Source organism: Typopeltis vanoorti, chromosome 12, assembly GCF_054136105.1.
Source record: "Typopeltis vanoorti isolate ZY-2024b chromosome 12, IOZ_Tvanoo_1.0, whole genome shotgun sequence".
Taxonomy (NCBI): Eukaryota; Metazoa; Arthropoda; class Arachnida; order Uropygi; family Thelyphonidae; genus Typopeltis; species Typopeltis vanoorti.
The window spans coordinates 4,371,683-4,395,344 of NC_143560.1; the positions used below are offsets into that span (position 1 = coordinate 4,371,683).

Consider the following 23,662-nt stretch of genomic DNA (forward strand, 5'->3'; position numbering starts at 1 on the left):
CTAGCAGGTGTATGTCTTCCTTGATCTGAAACTTCTTTTTGGTAAACAGGATGGCTGAACTCTTCAGTGGGTTTGCTTGAATCCTCCAGTCCATCAGCTATTTCTTCAATGTATGAATACTGTTTTGGAGTCTTGTGATAGTTACTTTAGGACTGAGAGATCTTGATAATAAAGCGGAATCATCCGCATATAATGCTGTGATTGTTGAACTTGGATTTTGTGGAATATCAGCTATGTAGATTGAAAACAGCAGGGGAGCCAGAAGAGAACCCCGCGGCACACCTGCAAGGATCTTTCATCTGGTTGGTAGTTTCATTTATTTTTACTCGGATGAATCTGTCTTTAAGGTAACTATCTATGATTTTTATTAAATTAATTGGCATGTTAAATTTGATGAGTTTGTAGAGGAGACCCTCATGCCACACCTTATCAAAAGCCTTCGCAGGGTCAATAAAGACCGCAGCAGTGTGGAGGTCCCAGTTGAAACAAAGCTATAGTCCTTATAACGACTGGCTTAAAGGGGCGAAGCAAGAATGCTTTTCATCTTCCCCGTTATCTGTAGAGGACAATGTAAGGATAGGTTGTTAATCAGCTATTAAAGCTCTGATCTTTGGCAGGAATAGCCGAGCCTCAGCATTGCCATCCATTACCCTCCCCTGAAACAAAGCTATAACTGTTAACTGTTAACTTCTGTGGTAGATGGAGTGAGCCCTTGGCTCTTTATCCCTTTATCTCTATTTTACTTGAGGTTGAGGTAGCTGGGTGGGTATTATGCCTGCTTTTTGTGAGCTTTTAGATTGGTTTTTATTTCAAGATGCTTTTTGGTCTTCTGTGTTTGAAGTGATCTGTTGGGCTATAGTTTGATGCCTGTCTTAGTACTTGGTTCTGGTGGTTTTCTGTTATTGCGAAGAATTTTTCTGTGACGTTTTCATGAGTGTCTTGATGCTTGGTAGTTTAGTATCGCGATGAAGTAAACAAAACAAAGCTATAGTTCTTTCCTTATAAGGACTGGCTTAAAGGGGCGAAACAAGAATGGTTTTCATATTCCCCGTTATCTGTAGAGGACAGTAGGGATAAGGTGTTATTGAATTATTAAAGCTCTGATTATGGCAGAAGGGTAACAGCAATAGCCGAGCCTCAGTTAGAACTTCATTGGCTACAGCATTGCCATCCATTACCCTCCAAGGGTAGTAATCACCGCCAATTCGTTCTGATCCCCCAACAAAGCTATAGTCCTTATAAGGACTGGCTTAAAGGGGCGAAGCAAGAATGCTTATCATCTTCACCGTTATCTGTTGTGGTTACAGTGCGGGTAAAATTTGTGAGCAGTTTGCTCGCCCTGAATGGGCATGGAGATTATGCATCGCTATAGGAGGCTAATATACTGTATATCTGTTGTGGTTACAGTGGTTATATATTTATATAGGAGGCTAATACAGCTTTTGGTCTTCTATATTTGAATATGTCCTTTGGATCGTATGCTGCAGCTTGCTGAACCAAATCGTTGGGTGTGTGGACGTCTTTAGGAAAAACGTGGATGCTAAGGATTGTAGAAAAGAGAAAATATAGGGAATATTTGTATCTCTATGAAGTTGATTGTTTCTAACATACCACGGGGCGTTCAGAATCATTCTCAAGCACTTGTTCTGCACTCGGTGTATCTTGATAATGTTAGTATTAGAGGTGTGGCTCCAGGCTGGAGAGGCATAGGTGAGTATAGGACGAATCGTCATCTGGTATAGTTGCAATTTGATTCTGTTGCTGAGCTTGCTATTTCTATTAATTAGCGGATAGATCTGAGCTATGGCTTTAGATGCCTTTGCGCATGCAGACTTGAAGTGTTGGTTGAAAGATAGCTTTTTTGTCGAGAATTACACCCACCCAGGTAATTTGTTTCTGTCTGCCAGGGAATTTTAGTATTGAATAGTAACACATCTCCTGCAGGAGACATTGCCCTTTTTGAGAAAAGACCGGCTGAGCTTTTCTGGGGGTTGACTTCTAATCTCCACTTGGAGAACCAACTCTCCAGCTTTAGAAGGTTTTCTTGAAGCTTTCTGGTAATGAAATGAGGTCTGAGAGATCTGGTTAGTATTGCTGTATCGTCCGCATACAGGGCCAAAATGGAAGTCATCGAATTGTGCGGATGTCTAACATGTATACGGAAAATAGCAATGGAACCAGTAGAGATCCCTGCGGCACTCCAGCAAAGATATGGCGCTGGAAAGATGTAGAACCGTTAATTTTAACTTGCACTGATCTATTCTGAAGATATGAGTGGATTAGATGAACCATTTTTAGTGAAGTACCGGCTGAGATAAGTTTGTGCAGGAGTCCAAAATGCCAGATTTTGTCAAATGCTTTGGATAGGTCTAGGAAAACAGCTCCTGTACACTGGCGCCAGTTGTAGCTGGTGTTGATGTATTCGACAATTCTGCGGATTTGCTGAGTAGTAAATGTTGCCGAAAAGAAAGTGTTGTCGAAAAGCAAACTGTTTTTTAGGGAGGATGTTTAGGTCATTTACTGAGGTTTGAAGTCGTGAGAGGATATGACCTTCTCCCCAACCTTACCCAGACTGGAGATGAGACTGACTGATTGAACGATAATTTTGCGGTAAGTGTGGGTCTTTGCGTAGCTTATGTATAGAAATTACATCAGCCAGTTTCCAGGTGGAAGGAAAATAGTGAAATCTTAAAATTGCATTTATCATACTGGTCAGGTGCACTACTGCTTTTCGGGATAGAAGTTTGATCACCTGATTAGTAATGCCGTCTGGCCCAGGAGCTTTTTTGTTCTTTAATTTTTTAATAATGTCATATATCTCAGCAGGTGATGTTGGTGTAATATGGTCAGTGCTGGTGATAGGAAGTGTGAGTGAGTGTCTGACCTTGCTGTGAATCTTATATATGTGGTCAAAGTCAAGGTTTTCATACGAAGGCCTGCATTGCTCCTCCAAATTGTATGCTATAACTTCTGCTTTGTCTACATCTGTGTGAGCAAGGCCCTGGTCAGAGAATATTGGGGGAAGGGATCTGACTTTGTTTTTGATATTTTTCAGTAGTCCCCAGATGGAGCTTTGAGCGCATCTCTTACTGCCCTTATATAGGCGTTTCAAAAAATTCGGACGATCTCTAGGCCATTCAATCGTGGAGCCAACGCTGAGATGGATCCACTCAGTAATGGCCTTCCGCTCACACACCACCACCGAGCAGAACCGCTCATATTTCGAAGAAAAGCATTCACCGACAAAGCACCTCACCGGGCTTTGAATTTTTTTTTAAACACCGCATCTCACGGTCGATTCTTCCCGGACAATAAAGCCTTTGCAAGACTGGAAATTTATTGTCCGCTATCATTTAGGATATATGGTGTACAAGCCAATTAAATATACTTTTCAAAATATTTTCTAAATAAAAGGATAGATATCTGAAATTAATTTAGTATTTTAAATAACAAAATTCTATGCATAATTAAAATTAGATAACTTATTTTCCCTCTTACTTATTATTTACAACACTGTAGCTTAGTCGGTAGCACAGAGGCCCTTTGGTTGGAAACATTTGCGCTCGATTTTCATCGTGGTGTGATGGGAAAAAATTAAGGTTACTGAAACATCCAGAGATGAAAAGATTCCCCCCCCTCCCCTCCCGAATATCGGATTTTTCATCCCTCAAACAATTCTAGCTGGCAAAAGAATACGAGTAATTTAAAAACATGATTTTATTCATTTAATTCACCAAATTATCGGACTATGTTTGGTTAAAAACCGGATTCGACTGTCTTTATAAATTATTAAAATTAATATAATCAATTTTTGTTATTATAAAAGTTGAAATAGAGCAATTTTAAATGTTTCATACTAGTATTCATTTTTTTCATTTCACTTGAGCTGTTAAACTTTGAAAACACCCTCACGGATTATGCGAAACACTCACCACTATCTCTCCTGAACAGAAATTCTTTTTAAACTTGATCCCACCGAATAGATGAATCCCATTTGGGGGCATTGGCAAATCGCGTGTGATTTCAATGAATCTGCAAACTGCTGCGATTTCCGAGAGAATAATTGAGTCGATTCACCTCAGTTGGTCAAGTGGAGTTAATCGCGATCTAAGTTTACATTCGCATAGGACACTTTATCTCCAAAATTTTCCGGCGTAACATACGACGATCATCTAAGATTAGTTTACTTTTTTTCTTTGTCGGAAATAAGTTCGTATACCTGTAAGGATTATGTATTAATTATGCAAGGATAAACAGATTCCCATGAAGATCCTCAAAGGGTTATTTTCTAAATACAGAAGACGACACTTTATTCTAACGATCACGTTACAAACATTATTAATTTTTGCCGAAAACCCCGCTCAGCTACACCTATTAAATGCTACACATATTAACGTAAGTTGCTAGAAAAAACGCGGACACATTTTTTCAGCAACTTGTGGAAGCCTCCTTAATGTAGCGGAAAAATCTTGGAGACAATTTTTTTTAAATTTTTTATGGGAAAAAAGTCAAAAAGGATGAACTCGAATAAAGTAGTCTTATCAGCAAGTAGATTCTTTTTTGCTCGCCGTTTTAATAGTGAGATAATAGTAATTCAGTGAGGTAAATTAGACTTTTAGTATTTTTGAAACCTTTATTTCTTATCTATATTTGTCTTTACACATCAGTCCTAACAGAAGTTGCAGTATAATATTGTTTTTTGTAGAGTGCATAATATTTCATTATTTTCATTTAAAATTTTTTAAAATAAATCCAGATAAATATTTTTAATAATATATTTTTGGATATAAAATTAGCTGATAAATTTCATAAATTACTCTCTTTATATTTTAAAAGTAAAGCGGATAAAATATTTATAAATTAAACACCATAAAAATTTAATATAATCAAAAATTTATTTGAGTGGATGCTTACAGTCGAGACATTTTGACACGCTTTATAACAGAAAAATAAGAAATTATTAAATGACAGGTTGATGTTTCATGAAAACCTTGTTATGTTCTTCATCAACATTTCTCAAGAAAAGACTTATGAAATGTGGCGATATTTTAAGCTTGTTCATTACTTTAGTTCACTTGAGCGAAGACACTTCAATGAAAACTCGTGTGGCTTACTATGGCGGGTTTAAGTCGAGAGAAGTGTTCTTGCATCGCCGTGTAACAGACACTATCAAATCCTGTTTCTTCTTTCCATAGCTTTCCGCGAGGTTTAATACAGAGGGTTGTGTACAGCGACTGTCACTCAAAACTGGCGGAGGCTTATTGTATTGACGAACAGAGAATAAGGAAAAATCTCCCAGCGGACATCTGTGGTATTAAAGTCCATGTGTGTGTGTGTGTGTATAGAGGCACAGTGAAATGACGTGTCACCATACCTTGAATTGGCTGCGATGGATTATTTAAAGCGACTCAAAAAGGCGTGTTTGGGTTAGACAGACCTCTCCTTTTCGCATTTCTTTAGATGGAAAGAAAGAGAAGGTAAAAAGAAGAAAAGTTTGAGAATTTCGGGTATTTGGAGTCTTCGAGAGACAGAGTTGTCGACCTGGTCTTTTCACAAGGCGAAGAAAGGTATCAAGGACAAGAAAACTTCCGCTACGTATGACAGCGTCTTGGGAGATTTCTAGGCGTAATGGCGTGAATGCTTTTCATTTCTTTGCTAGAAGCACACGAGCGCCTCGAGTTTATTGCGACACAATAAAGTGATGTGGAGAAAAGAAGTTGTGTCCAACAGAGCACAACAGAAAACGCTATAAGAGGCCCTAAATATAGCGATGTTGGAAGGTTTTATTGCATTGTTTCTTTCTTTCTTTTTTTTTTAATATAAACTTACGGAGGCATTGCCACTGCAAATAATATGGCGTCACTTGTCTGAGAGGAAGAAATCTGAGAAAGAATAAAGCAATAAACAACAACAAAAAAAAAAAAGATTGAACATCTGGGGTGATCTTCCACTCGGGTGAGAACTCGATATCACCATAAATGGGAAATATATTGAAAGAATTCGACGCTGAGTTCTGTAATTGAGAAGTTCGTTGAAAATTCTGTTGTTGGACAAGTGCGTCCGCGATAGGAGGCTTGGAACAAAGAAATAGCACGAAATATAAATTTTTATTCAGGCATTTTGAAATACAGGTGTACGAGAGTATTTTTTTTTACTTTAAAATTAGTATTTGAAGAGTAATCTATTTTGCGAATTGTTTTTCTCAAAATGTTTAATTATTGGGAAGTAGTTAGCTCAAGATGGATTCCTGCTGTAAATAACAAACTAGGAATCCATCTTGCACAAACTTTATGGAAATAAAATCTATCGCAATAACTTCATAGGCAGAACTTGAACATTGGGCTGCCATTTCGTCGATGGTTGCCTAACTATGGTTCAAGAATAAGTGTATGGACTTTAATAATCCCCCATCAGTGAGAATCCTGATGGTTCTTGTTAGAGACACTACTTCTTTATTATTATTATTATTATTATTAGAATACGAACGTTTAAATCAGCAACAACATAAAGAAGATCTTGTCATAAACGGTCTTCCAGAAACTGCATCCACAGAAAACCTCAGAGATGTAGTTTTAAAATTAGGCCATGCAATTGACATCTCCCTACAGCTTAACATGTTCATTACCAATCACGCGATATCGCGCGATGCGAGCTCTGACCAAACGGCCGATCACGCGTTATCGCGTGGACGTCGCTACCTAAATAAAAAATAAAAAAAAATTTGGCCACCACACGAAATTCCAATTTTCAGCTTGGCAATAAAAGTGTTAATGACATTCAGACTGTAAATCAGATTCCTAGGAAGAGCAAAAAACAAGGCTTGCCACGACCTGCACCAGTCATAGTTCATCTTACAAGCAAGTCCACAACAGACAATCTCATAAAAGCCAGCAGACTGAAAAAACCAGTTGCCAAGGACTTGAACGCATTGCAAGACAATACCCCAATCTTCCTATCCGAATATTTAACACCATTCAACCAGAATCTCTTGTACCAAGCGAGAAAAGCAAAAACAGAAAAAAATTACCAATTTTTGTGGATCAGAGATGCCAAGGTATTCATAAGGAAGTCACAAACTTCAAAACCGATACAAATTAAAAGCTCAGAAGACATAGAAAGGCTGCCACAGCGAAAAAAAAAAGAAAGTATCCTAATTAGTTCAAAAATAAGACCACAATAAAACATGAATGCGAACCATCAATGCAAATGCAATAACACCTGAAAATATCGGCAACTTCACTTTGATCAGATCATTCATTTGACCTCTCAGACATCAGTCTACTTCCAACACAGCAGTCAAATCAATAAAAAATATCTAACCGGTGTCATCCTCAGATAAGCTTACTATAAAGCTTCGGGATACAAACTGAGACTTTACATCTCAACTGAGATCAACAGAAAGAAAAAAAAATCCGTATTTTATATTGAAGTGTTGTACTTGCAGCGCTTAAATACATTAAAAGCAAAACTTGTAAAATATAACTTATTGTTATACTATAAATACTGTTAAAAATGTAATTATGAATTATCACCTACGATTACTATTATTAATACATTATACCAAAAAAAAAGAAACATTTATATGAAATTTATTGTTCAAAAAAATAGAACAAATATATAATCATAATTTGAATAATAAAAAATCATTGAATTAAAAAATTATTATTATTATTTTGAATATGTGTATGCAACTTCTTTGCGGTAAAACACGGTCCCGATGCTGTGCTAGATGAATTTTTACACCTTGGGCCCACCGAAAATATAACCACCGTCCGATGTTCTTCGCTTCGTTGATACGTGCAGTCAGCTGATTGGATGCTTAGGTGGTAAATAAGCAAGACAGTTGATTAATCAAGGTTAAATAGTTAACTCGGAAGGTTCATGGTTATGGTCGCCCTCACATTCACCAGTAGAGCCTTCCCTTCTCCCCCGCAAAAATAAATAAATAAAATTGTGGATCTAATCTGCCCTGACATTTATGGGGTGGTTGAGTCTATTAATAAATATTTAGCAATTCTGTCGCGGCGAAGTATTCTGCCCACAAGAGTGTTAGTAAGGGCGCGTGAAAATGTGCCACTTAAACGATTTATATCAACCCTTTATTTTGACATAAATTTTGTATTTTTCTTTTCAGTAAAAGTCAGCGAATTTCTGAAGGAGGCAAAGGATAAGATTCCGAACTTCTGCGGAGCTAAATACACTTCACCCGACATCCGGGAATTAGCCAGCTGTCAGTCTATAGGGGGAGTGAAGCTCATGTCTGGAGTCGATGAGGTAACTCATTTCCCTTCATACACGAAGCCTAAGAAACATTAATTTGACTTGGTATGGGATTCTTGAAATTTATGCATAAACTAGCTAAAGAATGAGAGATAGAGAAAGTGTATCGAAAATGGGTCTTGATTGGTTGTGATATACGAGTAGAAAATGGCGACTGTCTTAAGATTCTTTGAAAGACAGTTATTGTACCTTGGGAGTCCTACATAAAACAGATCCTGACAGTTTTTTCTTTCCTTTTTAAAGATCGGCTATTTAATTGATATTTCTTACTTTGTTCGGGGTGGTTGCATTCGTTCTTTTCTTCTGTTTCTTTCGACTTGGTTCAGCTAATTAGGTTTCGGAAGTTTTTATTGGTTTCCAGTTCCAACTAAACACGAGAAAGATAATTGTTAGTTTGTTAAAGCAGTTAATTAATTTTGTTCCCGAACTCAATTTTTATGTGGCATATTTTTGACTTTTCTAATTAAATTTTAATATCTGGATCTTGATTTTAATACAGGAAGGCGGCATCGACGCTCCGAGTCTGCTATCTGCAAGGACTTTAATCAGATTCGTGCCACAAACGTACGCATTATTAGATTAAGAGATAACATTATTACGTCACGCTCACGTGATAATCGATTCTGTAGCAGCCAACAATGGCACAGAAGGTGTTACAGTTCGCTAAAACGTATACAATGCGTGCGCATGTTATTAGATGCTTGAAATGTTATTGCATTATTGGATGATGATATTAGGCAATTATCTGCATTTAAATGCGGGCGAATATTTTTGACATAATTTTTTTTTTTAGTATACAATAGAGCAACAATAATATTATATCACATATAATTCATTGAATTATATGTTCGCAACTTTATATCTGCAGTTAGTTCGTATACCTCAAAATTTGTGTAATTACAAATGAATGCTGTTTCATGAACTTTATGAACATTTAAATTATTTTAATTTTTTTTTATTTATGATTTCTCATTTCTTCCAAATCATGTCTGTAGTAAGTTCATGTTTTTTGTTAGGTTTTTCTATCTGCTTTAGCTGTCGGAGTGACTGCCGGCATCGGCGCCACCTACAATTTCATGGCCTCGCTAGCTCATCGTCTGCGGGAAGCTTATACCAGAGGGAAGAAAGATGAAGCCCAGAAACTAACGGTAAGATAATTATTGACCGTCTGTTGAGGGTCATAAATATTTGGGATAGAATTGTCTTTATTTTGGAAGTACATCTTCACCTTTCTAGAAATTTTCCAGAGCGAAAGCGGACAGCATTTTTTTCCCATTGAGTCTGTTTTGTACCGAAAATTGCAACGCGAGATGCACCGCGTGCAAAGGGATGTGACAGTACTTCTTGACGCCATACGTACCTGATATAAGAACCAAACAGAAGCATCAAGTAGATCTAAGGATCGTCTTCACGGTTCCTAGGACAACAGGAAACAAGAAAATTCTGACGATAAAAAACGCGGCCTTCTCTTCGCCTCGGGGGTTAAGGTATTCTCAAGTTGCCCAAGATTGATGTTTGTTTTGACAGATGATAGAAGCAGACACGCGTATTTATGTGAGGGGGGTGGGTTGGTAGGGGTAAGCTAGTGTGTTTGCATTTTAGCCGACGACAGGCGAAAGAGGACAACAGAAGAAAAAAAAAAAAGATGGTGTTGATCACCACGTACTCGAGAGGTGGAGATGCGTTTCCTAGGCAACCAGAGATGGTTCCAATGCGCACATTTATCTTGAGGAATGTAAGAGAGAACCCGAAAACGGCCTGCAAACGTCTGAGCTCCGAACAGTCAATACGATCAATCTCATCTTTCTGTAGCAGCTTTTGTAAACTGCAATTTGCCTTCTTTTCTTGTTGCGCCATTGGAAACGGTGTCGTCGTTAAGTGATGGATAGCCACCCGTCTGTCAGCTCTTTAGTTAACGTAATGTCTCATTAGGGGAAAGCCGAGAGGATGCATCCCAAGATGAAGGGGAAGGTCGTCGGAAGCCCTTGGTGCAGTTCCGCACTGATGTATTGGAAACAAAGGCTTCAGTGTGCCAGTAGGACACGGATCCTCCTCCTTCCCCATCCCCAGCCGTAAGATGTGAAATGGTGGCCTGATCTTCACCGCGCTCTCCTACCCAAGAATATTTGTTTATATTTACAATTAAGATTTGTATTTATGCAGTGAAATGGTTACACGAGTTCAGAATTCATGCTTTTTATTAGTTTATTTATTAGTCTATCGTCATGATTTTTTTAAGACGTATGTATCGAATCAAGCTGTGATCTGCAATATATTTCTTCTCTTTTCAGTATAAAATCGCTGATATCGTGGATACCATTGTAAAGCACGGTAAGTATTCTCTTTTTTATTGTCTGATACGAAACTAAATTGCAGCTTTTGTATTAAACTAAACGACAGTCACGTGTCATTGGTTTTGGGGATCACATCTACTCAACAAACTGTTCGCAAGAACACAATTTAAATGATTAATTTAATTATTTCATATTAAAAAGTTAATTGCCTGAGACAAAAGCAGAACAAGAACGCCATCTGTGAATCAGTTGGAAAACTCTCGTGCATTTCCTTAATCAGCTCTTAAGCCTTCGTTATTTTTATCTCATTTGAACGATGGACCGTCCCAAGAGAAGCGCGTCTTCCACGTGATCATAAAACTCTTCAGAAATTCAATCTCATTTTTCAGAGAATGTTCTCCGGGGACAATTAATTCCCGTAAAATATTCCTTGAGGGTGGTTTAGTTACAGGTTATTACTGCAGTGCGTATCGAAGCCGCTTTTTTTTTTTTTTTTTAATTTTTTTCACGTCATTTTTTTTCGACCCAAACGGAACTGTTCGAGGTCGTATTTTATTTTCTCAGACAGAAACATCCCCAACTCATCGTTTTCCTCCCCTAGTCTGCGCTAATTAGAACGCTTAAGAACTAATTATGGACAAATTATCTACAGTTAAACGGTGTTTTTCTAAAACCCAAAGGAAGATATTAAGGGCGATTTGGCAGCCTATCGATGGGCGGATCTTAAACGTTCGAGCTCCGAGAAAGTATTATTAAGAGATTGCATTTCATCTAGCTCGAGAAGTCTGCCTTTCTGCATTTTTTTCTTCGTACATTTTTTGTATTTTACATTCAAGTATCACTTTTCTGCCTTTCTTTTAGTTTCTTTTCTATATGTGTGTGTCTGCGCGCGAATATTTTGCCACTCAAACCAAAAAAGATTTAAAGATGGAATGTGTGACAGACCTTAGCAGAGACTTATGACGATGAAAAACGCTTGCAGAAGCTTTCTAACTGGAAGTGGGTGACACGAGAGAGAGCTTCAAGCATAATTTCGTCAAATATCTGCATGATGAGTGTCGTAAATTCTGACAGCTCATGCTAGTGATGAATAATAATAATAAAAAAAAACATGAGAATACACTGTGTGTGTGTGATATAGATGTTCGTAGCTGTTAACTCTTTGTTTACAGGGCGCAAATTAATTCCGCTAAAAGTGCATAATAATAAATTCTTTCTGATTTTTTTTATCCTTCAATACATTCTATGAAATTAGAGTACTGCAAATCTCATAAATATGTTTTCAGTGATTTTGAATCATGATTTACTATTTATTAATTGATTGATTTACTAATTTTATTACTAAATTTAAATCGAACTTGGAATTCCTAAGACAAAGCGATTCTTATTCTCCACATATGCTTTGTTATTCTCCACCAAAAGACCTAAATGAAATCTAACTCTTCTGAACTAGTTTGACTCCTTACTTATTTAATGAGGTCCTTGCAGTGTTCAATTCGATACATTTTTTGGTCGTCGGACTTGTGGGGAACAAATCGCGAATTCAATTTACGAAGGCCCAAACCCTCGGTCAAAATGTTGTGCACAGCTGATTTTGGAATCCCCAATTCATCTTCAATCAATCTCACGGACGATTTCGGGTTTTCTTTGATGAAATCACGCACGTTTTGGATGTTAGCTTCGCTCAGTGCAGTTTTTGGACGGCCCGACTTTTCGTCGTCCTCAAGCGTCTCACGACCACTTTAAAATCGCTTAAACCACTCGTAAACTTGAGTACGGGATAAGCATTCATCACCGTTTGCTTTTTGAAGGATTTGATGCGTTTGGGTAAAACCTTTACCAAGTTTAACACAAAAGTCAATCGCAGCTCTCTGTTTGAAACTATTTTCTGACCGTTTATCAAAACACACGGTCACTCTTGGCACTACAACTCGGCTTCTAATGAAACAAATGTCATAAACGGTTGACTCAACACTAACGGAGGTTGCCGCTTTCGACGAGAAAAAGATACGATAAGTGGCGCCACTTGTTTCTTCTTGTACGAAAAGTTCGGTTTCTTTTTGGACAGAGGGTGTATATAACACTATTTTATTTTTAAATTATACGAAATGTAAACAAATACGTTTGTAAACTTTCCAGTCAATAAATAAATCGGCATGAAACAAACACGTTCAACTGAGTACGGCAAACGCACATCATACAGGTGTCTCGATACGTGATCCTACGCAAAGATGTTCTCTAATGTTATAACATGCACGGTTGACATCGAAACATACGAACAGACATACGCATAGTCATTGTTCTTATGGAATTACGTCCTTTCATCATCCATGAATGTCACTTCGACGACAATTCCTCTTTCTTGATTCTGTGTAGGATTGAACACACACACACACGTATAATTTAACGTCGATGGCTTACTTGGGCTCAACAAAAGAAATTGTTCAGGCTGCAGGTTTTTGATTCATTTTTTTTTATTACTATACAGTAGCAAATTTAAAACTTCAACGCGACATGATATCAGGTCCTTCAAATTTATTTTTTTTGTATTTTTTTTCCAGTTAGCTTCCTAACTCGCTTGTGTTACTGAGTTATAGAAAATCTCTTGACTTCGTCACCGTAAAGCATTCGACGTAATATAAATTAGGTTTTCCCAGGAATCACATATTCTATTAATATAACTTTCTTACTTGCAATATAAACAATTTCAAATGTGGTGTACATTTTGTACTGCTTGCGTACACCAGATTAAATATAAATGAAGACTTTATTAGTTCTTGTCAAATATACTTCAAAATTATTATTATCATTATTACGTGGCACTTCCAGGGACTCATCGAGGGAGGGCATCTACTCTGCATCTCTCTATCTCCACCTCTCACGATCCACCAGCTGACCGAAACTACACCAACGCCATCTACCGTCGCGCACCACCACTAGTATTTTCACAGACAATCACAAACAACCGTGCCAACGACGGGATTCGAAGTCGCAGCCTCTTGACTAGAGCGGATACGCTACCCATTCGGCCAGCCAGGCCGGCAATTACGTTATTATTACGTCATTTACATAGCTTATTAGATTTACTATCCTATTATCCATATTTCATTCCACTTATTCTGAAAGAACATCAGGACATGTCCAAAAAGTGCCTGTAGAGAGTACAGAAAAAAAAAATCTTCTTTGCTTCCTATAATATTCATTTGTTTTAAAGTTATTTAAAACAAATGACATTTAATATGTATTAAATATTGTGTATTTAATTTATACGAAGGTCCTCCCTAAGTACCTATTTCTACATAGCACATTTCTTGTTAGTTATTTTTATGACTGATTTCATTGAATAAATGTTCCGGTCTGCGATTGTAAACCATTTTTCTCTCGCCTATCATCTTAATCTTAATCTTAAATTTCATTGTGAGTAGAACAAAATTCAAAAACGAAATTGTATTTAATATGCTTCGTGAGGGATTGCAATAAAAACATTCGTTCAGGTATTTTTCTTTATCGACAGGGAAGCGATACGTGAGGGGGGGGGTGAAATGACGGACGGGGGTCGAAAATCATAAGACGTGAAAATGGTCATTGCTGTCCTATACGCAGGGATGCACTTCAGATCCAGGAAGCCAATTTCTTGTTAGGTGGGACGTCTGCACTTCAAGATACGGAAAAAGACATTTATTTCATTTGGATGGGACGTGGAGCACAGCAGAAAGAGAAATTAATGGCTTCGTTCTTTTCCCACTACAACGTCATTCGTAATATAGACTGCAATTGAGTTTACGACGTTAGATGTCCGGAAGTGCAGGAGTTTTTCCTGGTTGTTACAAGAAGTCCCGTAATAAGTCTCCGCACTGAACGCTACAGCGGGGTGATTAATGTCGACCTCTGTGATCACAGTAGCAAGCTGACATTCAGAATCGTGGCTGGATTTCCTAGAGGCCAGAAAACTACTTTTAATGGTGGCACGTTAGATCGAGGGGCCCTTTGTTGGTAATCTAAGTACGTGGAAGTAGGGAAGAAGACTCCTGTGTGTGTGTGTGTGTGTGTGTGTGTGTGTGTGTGTGTGTGTGTGTGTGTGTGTGTGTGTGTGTGTGTGTGTGTGTGTGTGTGTGTGTGTGTGTGTGTGTGTGTGTGTGTGTGTGTGTGTGTGTGTGTGTGTCATTTTCCAACGTCTTCCTCGCTCGCTATATCTGCAATCATTAAAATATCCGAGCGGAGTTTAAAACGCTCTCTTTTAAATAACAGTAATTAAATCTCTGAGAGGGATGCAAATAGAACCGGTTCGAGTTACAGACTTTTATTTACCTTAAGGAATGGGAAGAGTTTGGAAAAGTTGTAGTTTAATGCGAGAGAACTGCTGGCAGCTTTTGAATGGTTTCAAACTGAAGGTTGGTGTTGGAAGAAATGGGATTGGAGTCGAACGGATTGAATGATGCTGGAACTGAAGATATTCTTAATGTTTTTCGAAAGCGAAAATGATGCTGCCCTCTGAGCATCAGAGAAAAGAGGAAAAAATCCATTTCCTTGTCGATATGTTCCACTTGCTGATTATGCACACGATCGTCTGGTTTTGTAAGTTGCGGATTCGACTAAAAGCGAGTTAACTTTTCTCGTGGGAGGATTTTTTCTCGCTCTTTCATGAGACTGGTAATTTGCAAACAGTCAAAAGCAATTTAAGAATACACACGAGATTCAAGAGGATGGTGTAAGGCAAGGTTTCCCAAACTTTTTTTCCGAGGGCCGGTTATTTAATACTTCATCTTCGTGACCCACTAAAATTTTTATGGCCAATAGGTAAAATAAAACTTGTGCCCAGCTGCACGTCACTCGATTGTTCTTTGGTGCTAATCGAAGAGTTTGTAACCGGCGCATTGTTTGTTTGTTGTTTTATTACCCATTTATCCATCGTTAAATGGGCAAGAGAGATGAAGATAGAATGAAATCAATTATTTAGAAACAATTATAATAATTACGGTTCTTCAGCGAACCCACCGGGCAAGGTACACGTAATCAGTAAATACAAAAAAATACGCTTTCTCTCGATGCTTAATTCAAACTGAACAAGCAGAGTGAGTACGTGGCGGGCGAGTAAAAGGGGACACCAAACCTGCCAAACGATTCGGCTGGTGGCGCGGTTGCCGACGCGCAGCCTCGCCATTAGCTCAGCTACTTTACCGCGAACAAAGAGACTGTGAAATGGCGACGCGTACGGAGCGCGTCGTCTCTATTAATTAAATTATTTATTCATTAGTGCGAATTAAACGCTATTGACTTGCATTTTAGAGTTTCGTGAAAAAACGAAAACCCAAAAACGAAACACCTAGGGGGTTTCGAGATTTTTTTAGGCGACCCGTCATTTAGCTTTCGTGACCTGGTGTCAGGTCGTGACCTACCAATTTGGGAAACGCTGGTGTAAAGTATTTAAGATCCGGATGTAGAAGGATGGCGTAAGGTAGGACTTGGGTTCGAAGGTTGAGAAATTATTGGGAGCTTGAAGTGGGCAATAAAATATTCTAGCAGTTGAATTGAAAAGTGGACCGAAACACCGAGAGCAGCGCGTCAGGACTAGCACTCCACCCCACCAAGTTTTCCAACCATCCAACTAGATAAGAAGAGGAAGTTTGGGTCGTAGGATGGAAGCAGTGCTGAGGCGCTTTTCTGAAGGTAAGAGAATGTGACGAACTCTTTTCTTTAGTGTTTCCTGAAAATCTTGGATGAGAGATTTCTGCATCGGAAGGAAAACATGCGATGTGGAACTGGAAACGTGTTTTCTTAGCGCACTACGACTTGATGTGCTGACACTTTCCAATGATTCTTTAGGTCATTTGAAGTGAATTTCTTGATTACTTCCCGTGAGTTATCGTTTGTGTGGGAACAGAACTGTTATAGCGACGCATAGCAAAGAATAACTGAACATCCCTTCCACGATCTCCGTATTCCGATGGCATGTCTCAATTAAATCACTTGGTAGAAGAAGAAAATGGGTGATAAATACGATCCGCATCTTAACTTATTTGAGTATATTTCTGATTGTTGGAAAAGATCCATCTTTAAACAACTTTTATATAGAAATGCGATAAAGTAATGGTTAACATTCTTTTGGCGGACTCGATTTGCTTTGAGAGCAAACCGCGCTCATTAACTTTCCCATCAGATTGCGTTCATGTTTAGGGAGGAAGTTAAACATTTTTTTAATTTATTCTTTTCGTCAAAACGACACACCGTCTGTGTTTTGCATATTAACAGAAAACAAATACACTTCAAACAAACATGCGCAGTGCTTTTTATGGCAATGTTACCCCCCCCCGTCCCACACACATAAATTCAGTGATGGGCGGAGAGTTTAGAAGAAACTTATTAAGATTGAAGATTTCCTTAAGGAAATCAATCAGTGCAGGCTGTCCTAAAAGAAAATCCGAAGAGAAACAAACTTTTGTTCTGTGAGTTTGAATTTGAAGATCATCCGTAGATCATCCAATGCATGAAGTGTTCGAGATTCGAACGTGATGGGAAATGGAGAGTCACTGGCGAGAGATTGATTACTGGCCAGTCTTCATGCTCTCTTCTGTAATGAGCTAAGGAGTTTTAGGAAACTCTTAGAGAGGCTCCCCGAAATGTGAACGAATCTATTAAAGTTAATAGGCTGTGGGATGAATGCAGAGACATGTTTTTTTCTTCTTCTTCTTTTTTGGAGGCTAAGGTGATGATGCTCTTGATATTCCGAGGAGTACTGCAGATTGTTTTGAGAAGAAAAAATTATCTTGTCTAGTGATATCGTCGAAATTATGACCTGGAAAAAGTTAATAGACGAAGGCATTGAAAACAGACGACATCATTTTGAATAACTTGCATGTCGCTCTGGGTAGAAAAGCACCTGCGTGAGTGTAATTTCTGTCTACTATGGACATCGGGAAGGAACAAGCGATGTTATTGATTCCCAGTAAAAGGCTCATCTGTAGATGTCTAAAGGTATTTGAAGGATATCCTTAAAGGCAGTGTCTTCTGAGATGTTACTTTACTGATAGTTATAGGAAAAGTCTGCACACACACCAATTATTCTGGTATGCTGCTGATATGATGTTAGGATATGATGTTCCTATATTAGCCATAATGGATATTCTGACCAGTGGCGGCTCGTGGCTTGAAATCGCGGGTTGCTGCAACTTTCGAAATAGACATACACACTGTAAGTACAGTGTATACATGTTTGGATAAAATATCAAAATTATATTAAAAATTAAAAAAAAATTTAAACACGAAAAAATATTGATTATTATCGATAAAATTATGCAGTTTTGTATAATTCAAAATGACTTAAAAATAAAATCCATTATCATAACCCCAATAATGTTCTAAAATAAAAACTATAACCAATGTTACGTCTTTAATTGTAATGTTCAAATATTTAAAGAGACGGAATGAACACGATAAGCACTATGACCACTCTACTACTGGCGCAAACTGCATATAAACAACAGTGGAACTGGGCGACGGACAGTGCCGCATTACGCTAATAGTTCGCATCTCACTGTGACGTGCATATGCTTGCGTGCGTAGCAATATAACACTGTGGTAAATACAGTGCTCCTTCGCCCTCCTAAGTGCTACAAGATGGATTTTTATTATTTTTTATGCAAAATAAGAGCATTGCATAGGATTGTTGATGATAAAATTGAATATTACAAGCAAATATAAATAAATTAATAAATATATTTATATATCCAGAAAAATTGGGGTGCTGCAGTTCCGTAGTGCCTACGCACGAGCCGCCTTTGTTTCTGACATCTATTATGACAAACTGAATGACAGAAATGGTACACATTTTGCGAATTATCTCAATCTCTAAAAATAAGCGAGCCACGGTAGGTTTATCATTAAGAATTTGTACAGATATTCCATCTGTTTCCCAGTTCTCGCATTAACTGCATAAAATATTTGTAGCCAACATGAGGAATCGAGCTTGCAATGGTGAAAAAGTAGGAACTATAAACCATTGGCTGATAACGGAATGCTGTATGATGAGCGTGATCAGTCAAAATAGTTGCTAATTAGCAATGATGGAGATTTTGAGACAGAATTTGCACACGATCACATGAATTCTGACATGACATAACACGCTTTACCTTTGTGGATGTATGATTCAAGCTAGAAAAATGTTTTTCATGTGTGGACAAATATTTGGTGAGATAACGAATTCAGACTCTTGATGAGTGTAAATTTGAAAGCATATTTGTAACTCCTATCCACAGATGATTGAGTCCTATTGGAACAGCAAAGTCAGTATCCATTTAGCCCATCAGTTGAAGAATAGTTAAGAGAACAATAAAGAGTGAATTCCATGCAATTTGGGTAAGAACCTTCTGGAGATGAGTATAAAAAGCAGTAGTAGTTGCTATTGTCTTAATTTTTTTCCTTCTAAAGATGCTTAGATCAAAGGGTCTTAGAGACTACTTGATGAATGGCTAGCAATTCTTCGCTCTCTACAACGCGATGAAATAGTTTTAAATACTGAAGATGGTAAACAAGAAGGGAAAAACACAGTTTGGATACTTTGATACTTACAGAATTGAAGCGAGGTTTAACTAAGCCTACAATGTAATTATAAGAGGTAGACACACCCAGTTAATGAGACAACAGACTCTTATCGCCACGAAGTTATATTCAATTCGAAATTAAAAAAAAAACACGATTGAGTTTCTAAGAAGAAATCAGCGTGAGTCGAATTATTCATAAGAGAAAAGCCACTCTGTTTTACTGAATACCTTTCTCATTGACAACATTGTTAGCACTTAAGCTAACCGAGTCTCAAATCGATCTCATTATGCTGACAACAAGGCGCGAGGATATACAAAGCGGCTGCAATTAATCTGGAATGGATCCGTACCTTTCACGTTGATGACAGATTTTGTTTATTTCTTTCGACTTGCAGGCATGCGCCGGAATAATAAGCGATGTCTCCATTGTCCAGTAAAGAGATGAGAATACGGAGCGCGAGCTGTTTCTTGCCTTTCACCACAATCAACGTTTCCTGCATGCACAATAGATGCGGTCCCCTTAAACCTTGTTTGGAGAATTCACAACTCATTCTTTGTTTCGTGTTATTTTCTACAACTGTACGTACTGAGAATCTCAAGTAGTTCGCCCGCACTGCCGTCTTCTTAGAGTGGATGATAAAAACGGCTTAAAATGTGTTGCCACCAGTCTACTGTTTTTTTTGTTTTCTACCAGCGGAGCTATAAGTTCCGGGTTATAACCTTTTGGGATGCACACAGAAACTTCACGTTAAGAATTCTGTGTGCTGCCGTTATATTTGCAGGTGGAATCACCGTGATTACCGTCCTCTCTTTCGGTTGCGTCTTATGCACTCCATATTACGACTCACTACAGGGAGGAGGAGGAGGAGGAGAACCTCATCCATAAAAGTATTTCAGAGAAATTAGTGAGTTATTTATATTCGTGAAGAGAAAATACTTGTACGGGTTGTTTATAAAGAGGAATTTGTTATTGCCTTTCTGGTATTATTCTTACTCGCTTTCTTACGCACGGGATTAGCTTTGACAAAGACGCCAATAATAATATTATGGTCTTATATTAGTTTTAAAGATGTTTCTAAACGATATTATGCTCCTATATAATAACAATAATCCGTAGTGCTTATCGGCTCCTGAGCTACAAGACCTGCCAAGATTTTTGTGGGGGTGTTCTGTGGGCCAGTTTTTCCTGGTCGCGGAAAATGAAAAATATAAACTCAACTTTTCGGCAGGTAAAATCTTCTCAGTTCCGTATGAGACCGATGAACTCATTTAAACTCTCCAATAAAGCTTCTTCGAGTCTTTGACGTGATTCAAAGTAAGGTATTTCCAGTTAAAGAGCTTCTTCGAAATCATCTGAGCAAGACGATCTATTATGTTCCTGTAGCGTATTAATCTTAATGATCCATGTCCGTAAATGATAATGTTTCCGTATTAGCCATGCAATAAACACACGTTTTTTATATATCAATCCCACACACATACACACACCAAATATTGCAGATTCTATACCATATTAGTGTGGATAGATCGATCAATGTGAGTGTGCAATTGATACTATGTTCTAGAACTGATAATTCTTTATGATCGATTAGCCTTTCAATAATGTTCTAGTTCACTCTTGGAATATGTTCTAGAATTGAACATACTCATGCAACACTTCCAATGCTAATAGAGAACAGAACGTAATACCAATTCTAGGACGTATATGCTAAGACTAATAGCAGAATAGCAGTGATATCCTTGAAATATATTTTCCGATATGCGCCTGTAACTAGCTTTATAAGAGATTTATTTTTATTATTCGTTTCAGGTCATCAGATATCCGCTCTGAAAGCCGCCATGAACCTAACAGCTCCATTCTCGGTCGGACCACCTCGTCTTCCTTTGATCCCGCTAACCGAGATCCAGCAAACAACCCTCAGACAAGAGTTAGAAAAACTGGGTGCAAGAGAATGGAATAATTAGCAAGCCTTTTTGTAATGACTGTCTGTTGCAGTTTCCCAATAAAGTCCAGGAAGATTAAAATAAAATGTTATCAGCCCTGAATGGCGTCGTGTACACTTTTAGGATACTTTAAGTAGCTGAATAGAAGAATTAATCACACCAAGCAAAATTATTGATTTCGCGCATTGCATATTTGAATTATTTGGCTTATAAACACACATTAGCAAGTCATATTAGCACAAACAGAAGCTAGGATTAATGAATATGCTAAGGTGTTTACAGAGATCAACAGAACGTGAATATCTAACTCAGTGGAATAAAAGAGTGGCAAAACGTCATCCAGGATCCAACCAGCTCCTCCTGAAATGAGGAGCTGAAATCTGGACGGACAAATTAATCCAATGCTGGAAGATTTTTGACGAACTGTGGAACAGAGTAATCCATAACAGGAACAAGAAAAATTGGTTGCTATGGAATCAAACTGTTTGTGTTGTATGTGCGTGCAACAATTCTCTTCACAAACAAAGAACCGTAAATCTCCAATTTCCTCTCTCCGGTAAAGGATACTCGTAACAAACTGCATCGTTCGATGCAGTTTGTTACGAGTATCCTTTATAAGCTTTATAACAATTAGATGCCTGTGGACAAAGCTATTCTTGCTTTGTCCACAGGCATCTTCCAATGCTATCTACACAAAGTAGAGATGAAAGAAATTTTCAGGTCTACTCAACGGAGCAAGCATAAAAGGTCATGTAGATAAGAAAGACAATTAAACATTTTCCTTAGGTCGAAGAAGTCATCAAAGATTATTTGTGATCAGTCTTGGACAGAACTAGTTAAGCTCATAATGGCGCTCCGTTTGCTTGTAAATAAAATCCTCTGAGAGCAAAAAGGTACGTCTAGCTTTCGTACGAACGCCTTAATGGGTTTCCGTAGAGACTTTTCCACGAGGTAATTAAATGTACGGAGATGTGGAGCTGGTATTGACGACTCCGAATTCTCAGAGGTTCGGAATGAAGTCCTTCCGCAAATTAATCTTTAATGGATGTCAACGCACAGACAGAGAGACAGAGAGAGAGCTTTCTATTTTTTGTCATGCATCCATTAAATGGGATGTGGCGAGACACGTCATCGCTCGTTAATAGCGCTGATATTATCTGTTTATATTCTCTCGTTCCAAACCGTTTGGGACGAGCTTGATGATACCTGAATGCAAGATCGAAATCACTCTCACTATCGCACCATTCGCACGTTGTTACAAGCAGTCGTTATAGTCTCTGTTACAGATGGCAGAAAAGGACGCGTTTATTTCTGCCACCCTGTCGCAATGGAATCGCACATTACTTGGTGGTGGGTGTCCGATGACGATGGCAAAAGAGGGAAATCTGATTCTTTTAATTCATTTATTATGAATTATAATAAAGAAGCGAAAAAACATCGCATTTATTCAAATAATTCCAAAGATAAACTTAAAGTAATTAAAGTTATCGAGGTATGATTCATTACAAGGATGTTCCGTATTTGTTTACTTTAACGATTTTTCTTACGCCGACCAAAATCTCTGCATTTGGTGGCTTCGTAGTTCGCTGTAATCTGAGAAGCAGCAAGAATGCGGTGGAAGTAGACGCGATGTCTTTTTCCCATCCTCCCTCCGTTAGGCAGGTGTAAGCTTAACCGCTTACCTTCCCCGAGGCGCACCGAGCAGGGCCGGTTACTCTTTCCTCACGAGCAACGAATTTGTTCCCGTCAAATGCAGACGGTTGCTTTAGCAAACGGTACGGAAGACGTGAGCCAGCGAATAGCGGAAGTGATGAACAGTTTGACCATCGACATGTTGGAAGGTTATGTGGTTGACGAGACGTTTTGCTGCTACCGCACCACAGGGGTCAAGAAGGTCAGTGGAAGGAAGAACATCAATAAACTGCGAGGCTCTTTTTTCTTTCTCTCCCTTTTGCGCGGAAGGTAAATTCGCGTGATGGTTCTCCATCTTTGCCCCGCTGGCTTCAAACAAGGAAAGCGGTCTGGTTAAGAATCCATTTATTACGTTTGTGTTTATTTTTCTTATTTTGGTTCTGTAAGTTGCACGATAAAGCAAACCTCCTTTATGAAACACTTGGAATGTTTCATAAAGGATTCGTTGAAAACGTCGAAAGAAATAATTTTCTCTTCATTAGTTAGTTATTCTCTCTTCTTTTCCACACCAGATAACTGTGGGTGCGCGATTTCTTAGCACAATCGGTAGAACATCATCTTTCGTTTGGTTAGAAAAGTCTGACTCAAGCTGAAAGTGAAGGCAAATTTCCCCAGACTCGCATTGAGATGGCGATGCGATGTGAAGCTGTTTTTTATATTTATTAATAAATACTGATATCGATACCACATACTTAGTATTGGTAAATATTAACACCAAATAGATGTCTATTTATTGGTATTATATTTTACTAAATTTTAAAAGTCTCTCTTTCTCTTCTCTCCTGACGTCCTATGAACGCATTCTAAACAAATTACTGTGCATTTATCAGATCGAGGTTATGCTTCATTTTGTGGAGCAGGGAGGATTGTGGACTGTTTAATCACGAAGCAACAATTTAGCAACATTTTTTTCTA

General features: G+C 38.2%; 1 protein-coding gene across 1 annotated transcript in view; it reads left to right on the plus strand.

Moving 5' to 3' along the window:
- The window catches only part of LOC150100554 (N-acetylneuraminate lyase-like), a 57,245-nt gene extending 36,088 nt beyond the window's left edge, over positions 1-21,157 (plus strand). The window contains exons 8-11 of the mRNA XM_090401668.1: positions 8,135-8,274; positions 9,297-9,428; positions 10,572-10,611; positions 20,922-21,157. Of these exons, the coding sequence (XP_090257794.1) occupies positions 8,135-8,274; positions 9,297-9,428; positions 10,572-10,611; positions 20,922-21,076 (467 nt within the window). The 3' untranslated portion in view covers positions 21,077-21,157. The remainder of the gene's footprint in view (positions 1-8,134; positions 8,275-9,296; positions 9,429-10,571; positions 10,612-20,921) is intronic.
- The last annotated feature ends 2,505 nt before the right edge of the window (positions 21,158-23,662 follow it).